The following is a 7,923-nucleotide window of genomic DNA, read 5'->3' on the forward strand; positions in this document are numbered from 1 at the left end:
TTAAAATTTAATATTAATTCAAAAACATTTACGCCCAAAAAGAATAAAAATTAATGGATGTATTATGTATCTTGATGCTTGTAATCCTTAGTATTATACATTTTGAAATTCATTTTGTAATGTTCCTTTGTTTATCTACCTAATTTAATGTTTTATTTTATTGACATAAAAAGTTGGTGTTTCTTTTTTCTGATTACTATAAACACAAAACGAATGTTACGTAAGTAGTAGTAGTCACTCTAGAGATCCACATTTGAAGCCACGTAATACTCAATCTTCTCTAAACGGAGACAAACATGGAGGTCTTTTCGTTGTATCACATGCTCACTACGTGTGCCTATATTTATAAATAAACCAAACTAATCAACTTCATGTTTTAGAGACAAGAGAGTGATCAATGGGGATTTTCAAACTATTACTGCCCTTAATCTTCTTTAGTCTATGTCTTGACACCATAGTGATTGCTGCAGATTACCAAAATGAAAGAAAGGTACATTGACTCTCTTTTTGTTTCCCACCTATCTGTCGGTAAATTATTGATCCACTTCTGCTACTTAACTCTCCGACAAATTAGGACCTCTAGGTTATTCAACAAATCTCTAACTTCATATGTGCACTAACTTATGGATTCAACTGTAAGTCTGTCACGGAGGAAAGGTATTGGTAATCCCATACCCAATTATAATCCAGATGAATGATTACTCGATACATGTGAGGTATCATGTTTACCCGTGGTCATCGGAATACCAAGTACATTTCTTAGGGGGAGGGGGTGGTCACTAGTGATAGAATTCTATCACTCCCAATATCCAATCAATTCATGCCATGTCATCACCCACTATTTTATCACTAGTGATAGAATCGAAGTGGCGGTGGTCATCACTAGTGATGGGATTCCAATGTACAAGTATTAATACACAATGTACAAGTCATAGACATACATTCAACAATCTTCAACGCGTGATATTATCAACGAGTTAAACTATCACTCGTGATAGAGTATGGTGGTGACGGTGTTCGTGATTATTTCACGAGTGATGGAGTGTCCATCACGGACCACCCCCACTCCCCTTAGTATTTTAGTTTTGATCAAATTTTATCATACAATTAGGTTCCAAGTACAAAAACTAAATCAGTAGACTTCTTTATTATACAAAGACAGAGAAAAATAAAAATAAAAGGATAATATTTAAAGGCATGATTAGGATAAACGAGTATGTTTGTTTGGGTTGTAATACATTATAATATATTAAGATTCACCAATATCGTGTAACCTGGATTTGCAGTAGTATAATCCATCACAACACACATTTGTTTATTGGAATCATCAAAATATCATCTTGATTAATTGACAAAAAGTTTTAATCAACCAATGTTTGACAAATGTCTTTTGTCGCAACATATTTCAACCTTAGCGTAACAGATTTCCATCTGGCGCGACAAATGCATTCTCCAACGCCAGATAGAAGTTTGGTGCGCGAGGTCAAAATATGTTGCTACGACACAATATGAAAGGTTTTGGTTAGTGGAAACAATTTCTTAATTAAAAACAAGAAAAGTGAAATTATATGTTTGTAAAGAAAAAAAGTGAAAGCTATTTTTGCCAAACTCATTGATCAAAATGCCATTTTCGTTTTATCGAAGTAACACAGTTTGCTTCTTCTTTTTATTTCTGTAAGCTACAGAAATGCTCTTGGATTATGAACTTATATACAATTATAGTATAAATATGGTTGCAAAAGTCGCTAGGCGCTCCCTAGTCGGTCGACTGGGGAGTTGAGAGTACTCGGTCTACGCGGAGAGTACTCGGGGAGTACTCGGACATGTTAAATTATAAAGAAATTACTTTTTGGAGATTAAATATATGTCAAATAACACAAATTTACTAATATTTATAACAAAATACGTGAAAATGATATTTATTCTTTAATATGATAGGCATAGAAATTATGTTATATTATTATTTAAGTCAAACTCGGCCCGCGTTGACCTACTAGATCCAATTATGGCCGAGGTTGACCGCGTTTGACCGACTCCGAGTAATTAGGCGGAGTCAAAGAAAGTCGCCTCGGCAGCCTGCCTTGTAGCGACTACTCGGGGAGTACTCGGCCTTGTAAACCTTGTTTTACAACCATGAGTATAATGATAACAAACAAACCCAAGGGTAAACCCGATACATTGACGGATTATGAAACAAGTTACGGGTATGTATAAAACATCACTGAAATAATGTAAGAGCTTGATGTTTTTTGGCGCAATTGTTCTAATAGGCATACATAGTGTACATGGGAGCTTCACCTGTTGAGAAGACGTTGACGTCGATTGCAGATGATCACCATAGTCTTCTCTCGGATACCATTGGAGAGTAAGTAAAGTCGAGAATTAGAGGGTGTTTGGATTACATTTTGAAGTGATCATTTGATTATTGCGTTTGTAAAACATAAATAATCTAAAAAAGTGTTTGGATGAAAAAGTGATTATCTGCCTCCAAAACGCAGAAGCATGTACCTGCATACGTACTTTTTCAAAATGCAATTTTAAGAACGCAAAATCTATTTTGAGAACGTATAATCTATTTTGAAAACGCAACACCAAACACCCCCTTAGTATTTTGTTTAGAAACTTGACGTACAAGTTACTTAGTACACTCACATCACAAGTTTTTTATTTGGCTTATCAAATTCTGATTTTGCAGTGAAACACTTGCAAGAGAATCCAAGTTGCATAGTTATGGAAGGAGCTTTAATGGTTTTGTGGCAAATTTGTTACCTCATGAAGCAAAACAACTCTCACGTAAGTTATATTTTACCATCATGATCAATCAATAGAAACAGGAAAACCATGCAAAAACCTTTCTTTTTTTTATTTTTATTTTTGTAAAAAGGACGGGCCATGTCAAATTTTATTGGAATATAATCAAATAAAAGGAAACTAGTATTTAGGACCCGCGTTTTGCAGCAAAACTTTTAAACCGAATAAAAGTAAACATAAAAACATTGAACCATGCATGCACATCGCAGCGTGTTAACTTGCAATAAGTACAACGAAAGTAAAACATTGAGAAGAATAACTACTTGGCTATTAAACCACAAAAAATGAACGTAAAAACGTTTAACCACACACGCGTTACAGTGTTTTAACTAACAATTTTTAGACCGATATACTAAACAACAAATTTGTAAATTATGAAAAATATAAGGGAATAAAATTGAAAGTGGAAAAGTCTTGAGGTTAAATAAAAACGAAAAATTATTTTGACAAATTTTAGAAGATGAAAATTAAAGGGATTAAAAGTGAGAGAAAAATGAAGAGCGAGACTAAAAAACGTTGATAAATTCCTAGTGATAATGTGAAAGTAAGCAAAAGTGTCTCCGAACAACAAAATCAGGGCCGGCCCAAGGGTAAGAAAACCCAAGCAAGGGCTTTGGGCCACCATTTAATAGAAAGACCCCAAATTTAGAAAAGACTGCTAGTTTTTGTATATATATTTAAATTAGGGCGTTTAAACATAAAATGGTAGGTTGATTTAGTGGTAAACTTCCTCTCTATCTACAAGTAAGGTGGGGGTTCGAGTCTTCGAGACATTGTTAGCCCGTTTTTTTTCGTTTGTTATTTTTAAATAAACACAAAGTCCAAAATCCAATTGGTACAAACCCATAAAAAAAACCTTATTTAGGGGCTGTTTGGTAGCCTCTTAATGATCATTGAGATGCTAACTCTTAATGGTTTAAAATCTCTGAATGAATAAGAGGTAACCTCAAGTCTGAATGGTTAAGAGGTAACCTCTAAATGGTAAATCATCACATGTCACATTCTTCTACCTTCTTATTGATAAAATTCTAAATGGTTCCATTAAGAGGTAGCCTCTTAATGATCATTCAGAGGCTACCATACAGCCCGTTAGTAGGCCCAGATCTCTAGTTGGCTTTAAGCCTCTAAAACGGTTGAGCCGGCCCTACAAAAAATTGCCGGCCCTACAAAAAGTTACAAACTGATCTTGGAGTCTTTGTGGTTGATTAGGCCGACTAGTTGTTGGAATCCAAACCCAAAAAATGAGATTTATGCAAAATATTTGTTGCAGATAAAGAAGGAGTTCTATCAGTGTTCCCAAACACCAAACGTGAGCTTCACACAACCAGATCATGGGATTTCCTTGGAATGCCACTAGAGGGAACAAAAAGGAACCTAAAAGTCGAAAGCAATCTCATCATTGGTGTTCTTGATACCGGTGATCATTCAACTACTTATATATATATCTGTAATTTACAAGAATGTTTTATATGATGATTTATTATTCAATGTCCAACAGGGGTATGGCCTCTCTCTCCTAGCTTCGATGACAAAGGCTACGGTCCTCCTCCTCCAAAATGGAAGGGGAAATGCGTTGTCGCTGGAAACTTCACAGGTTGCAACAAGTACGTACGTCTCTTTGTTTAGGAAGCTCGGTTAGATTCGCACTTAAGGAGCGAGTCGAGTAATTCACATTGACACCCACCCTTAACATTGGACATGGTGCACATACTTACAGTTTTGTATATGTTTGTGTAATTATGCAGCAAACTGATTGGTGCACAATATTCCCACATCAGTACAAAGCCCGACCAGAAGTTGTCACCTGTAGACCTGGAAGGCCATGGAACCCACACGGCCTCAACGGCTGCAGGCATCCCTGTGAAGAATGCTAATGTTTTCGGTATTGGGAAAGGGACAGCAAGAGGTGGGGTGGACGCAGCACGTATAGCAGCTTATAAAGTATGTTGGAGTGGTAGTTGTTCCGAGATGGATTTGTTAGCTGGATTTGACATGGCAATCGCCGATGGGGTTGATGTAATATCAGTCTCCATTGGTGGTACTCCTAGACAGTTATTCCAAGATTCAATCGCAATTGGAGCTTTTCACGCGATGAAGAAGGGGGTCTTCGTTGCATGCTCAGCAGGCAACGAAGGCCCCCATCAGCTCACGGTGAAAAACATAGCACCGTGGGTCACAACCGTCGCTGCATCAAGTTCCGATAGGCAGTTTGTATCTGATGTTAAGTTGGGCAACGGTCACACTATCACGGTTACTATCTCTCTCTCTCTCTCTCACTACACCCTACGTAGATGAGAAAATCACGGTTACTGTCTGATGTTAAGCTATGTTGACGCTACAAGTACAAAACAAAAAGTAATAATTAGAATACAAATAGTTTGAAAGTTGTAAACAATATTCAATTTATTTTTACAAAAAGAATTAAAATTAAGAAAAACGTTTTAAAAAATAAGCGTGTTGCGCCATAGGATAGGACACACCGGTTGATTGGTAATTTATAAAAGTTTGTCAATTTCTGTCGTTTTTCGGATAGGCAGTTAAAAATAATACTGCGTATTGTAACCATTATAAATTATGTTTACTGATAGGGAATTTCTCTTAATACATTTTCGCCAAGGAAGAAAATGTATCCCTTAATAAGTGGTACCCTTGCAGCCAATGCTAGTCAAATATACCGAAACGCAAGGTACATTTAAGTTGGTAGTCATTTGCATTAAGAATGTAAGATTGAAATTAATGGGATGATTACACTACGCAGTGCTTGCGACTTTGACTCGTTGTCGGATGAAATGGTGAAGGGAAAGATTGTGTATTGTGTGGGAAAAAATGAACAAGATATCACATTGTACAACAAACGAGTGGCCGGATTAATTTTGTCACGAGATAAGGACTATGATCTACCTTCTACGTTTCTCATCCCAGGAACCACAGTAAGTCAGGAGGAGGGTTTAAATATCGATCACTACATCAACTCCACCAAGTAAGACTTCCATTCAATTATCTAACCTCAAGTTGGGTTGGCATCCTCCTAATAATTAATACCTTTGCTTAAACACAGAAAGTCTGCCGCCGCCGTCATACAAAAAACAAGATCCATTACGATGGATGATGTGCCATTTGTCACGTCTTTCTCTTCAAGAGGACCACAGCTTATAACTCCCAACATCCTTAAGGTACCTAAGTTTGATTGATGTACCTCGGCGCATGTATAATTAATGCATTTTTTATGGTACAGCCTGATATCGCTGCACCAGGACTCGGCATATTGGCTGCGTACTCAAAACTATCAAGCATGACCGGACACCCAGACATGGACAAACGGTTTGTGGATTACAAAATAGCATCTGGAACTTCAATGGCTTGCCCTCATTTGGCCGCAGCTGCAGCCTATGTTAAATCCTTTCACCCCACTTGGTCGCCAGCTGCAATAAAATCAGCTCTAATGACAACTGGTGAGTTACTAATCCTCGTCTCGATCAAACGTTCCTGAGTAATATTAGGGTATAATATTACTCATTGCGATCCCTACTCATAATGACTAAATGGGATATAATACTAATACCCGTCATTGCGATCCCTACTCATAATGACTAAATGGGTAGGTTAATATATAGATGAAAAGTTCAAAACATGTGATTTCAAGTGTCCTATTTTGTCCCAGCAACAACAATGAAAGTGAACACAAAAGACATGGCATTGGCATCGGGCTCGGGTCTTATAAACCCAACCAAAGCACGAAGCCCTGGTCTCGTTTACGACATCAACACGAGTGCCTACATTCGGTTCCTATGCAAAGTAGGCTACAACAGCACAACTCTTGCCATACTGATTGGTGGAAAGAAAACATACCATTGCAACAACTTTAAACCAACAAAAGGTGTTGATGGCCTTAACTATCCATCAATACATTTGCAGGTTGAAAGCAATGTCACAACCTTTTCTGTGGTCTTTAAACGGGTTGTAAAGAACGTAGGCGATGAAAAAGTTACCTACAAAGCCCAGGTGGCGAGTCCTAAGGGACTTTCGATCAAGGTTGAGCCGAGTAAGCTATCCTTTGACAAGTTAAACAAGAAAAGAGCGTTTACGGTTGTTGTGGAGGGGAAGTTTGATCGAAAGGATGCGTCTTTGTTGTCAGGATCACTTGTTTGGAAGAATGATAAGCATTCTGTAGTAAGCCCGGTTGTTGTATACAGGTATATACCTCCAATATGGTAGTATAACGAGGTGTAGGAGCAAAGTACGTAGAATTCTATCTTTTGATTATAATCAATCTTGAGTTCTTGACTGATAAATTTGAGATGTAATAGTGATGAAAGTGCCAATGTTTATCTGCGTTGAATTTATTAACCCGGACATGACCCGCTTATTTATTTATGTCAAAAATGTCAACTAACTCTGACTCAGATACAAATAAAATCGTATGTCTCAGACCCGTGTAAACCATTTTCTGTTTATCTAAACCATTAAAATATTTGACCATTCAAATATTTAGGTTGACGAGTTGTGAACAAGTTAATGGGTTTTGAATGCGTGTAACTTGTAATCGAATTATAAAGGAAAATTGGTATTTAATAAACCAATCTTTAACCAGTTGGTAAATAATAATCCAATCTTCAAAATTGGTAAATAATAATCTCACCTATCAACATGTTGGTACTCAATGAACTTCCGTTAATTTTTTTTAACTGAAGTTAGTTTTTATGTTTTATTTATTACACAAACAGTCCCTGTAGTTGTAATTTACTAGTTTTAACTATTTTATGAAACAAAAAAACCACTCGAAAATCCTCCTTTTCCTCGATTTGAGGTTTATAAAATAGTTAAACCTAGTAAATTACAACTACAGGGACTGTTTGTGTAATAAATAAAACTTAAAAACTAACTTCAGTTAAAAAAAATTAACGGAAGTTCATTGAGTACCAACATGTTGATAGGTAGGATTATTATATACCAATTCTGTAGGTTGGATTATTATTTACCAACTGGTTAAAGGTTGGTTTATTAAATACCAATTTTCCAATTATAAATGGGTGGCGCCTCACGGGTTAAGCTTACCTTATAAAATATATATATATATATATATATATATATATATATATATATATATATAGG

At 36.3% G+C, this 7,923-nt stretch overlaps 1 protein-coding gene across 1 annotated transcript; it reads left to right on the plus strand.

The window, feature by feature from the left end:
• The first annotated feature begins 2,285 nt into the window (after positions 1-2,285).
• Positions 2,286-7,157, plus strand: LOC110895676 (subtilisin-like protease SBT4.15). Its single transcript, XM_035981353.1, has 10 exons — positions 2,286-2,365; positions 2,696-2,793; positions 4,058-4,228; positions 4,310-4,415; positions 4,557-5,061; positions 5,400-5,497; positions 5,570-5,791; positions 5,870-5,984; positions 6,047-6,263; positions 6,473-7,157. Exons 1-10 carry the CDS (start codon positions 2,286-2,288, stop codon positions 7,024-7,026), a joined length of 2,166 nt encoding a protein of 721 aa, XP_035837246.1. The 3' UTR covers positions 7,027-7,157.
• The last annotated feature ends 766 nt before the right edge of the window (positions 7,158-7,923 follow it).

Source organism: Helianthus annuus, chromosome 12, assembly GCF_002127325.2.
Source record: "Helianthus annuus cultivar XRQ/B chromosome 12, HanXRQr2.0-SUNRISE, whole genome shotgun sequence".
Taxonomy (NCBI): domain Eukaryota; kingdom Viridiplantae; phylum Streptophyta; class Magnoliopsida; order Asterales; family Asteraceae; genus Helianthus; species Helianthus annuus.

Bases quoted from the DNA above. Each gene is read 5' to 3' on its own strand.
- LOC110895676 (XM_035981353.1), top strand. From the start codon at position 2,286: ATGGGAGCTTCACCTGTTGAGAAGACGTTGACGTCGATTGCAGATGAT. The intron at 4,416-4,556 runs GTACGTACGTCT...GTAATTATGCAG, and splicing joins AACTTCACAGGTTGCAACAA to CAAACTGATTGGTGCACAAT. The intron at 5,985-6,046 runs GTACCTAAGTTT...TTTATGGTACAG, and splicing joins TAACTCCCAACATCCTTAAG to CCTGATATCGCTGCACCAGG.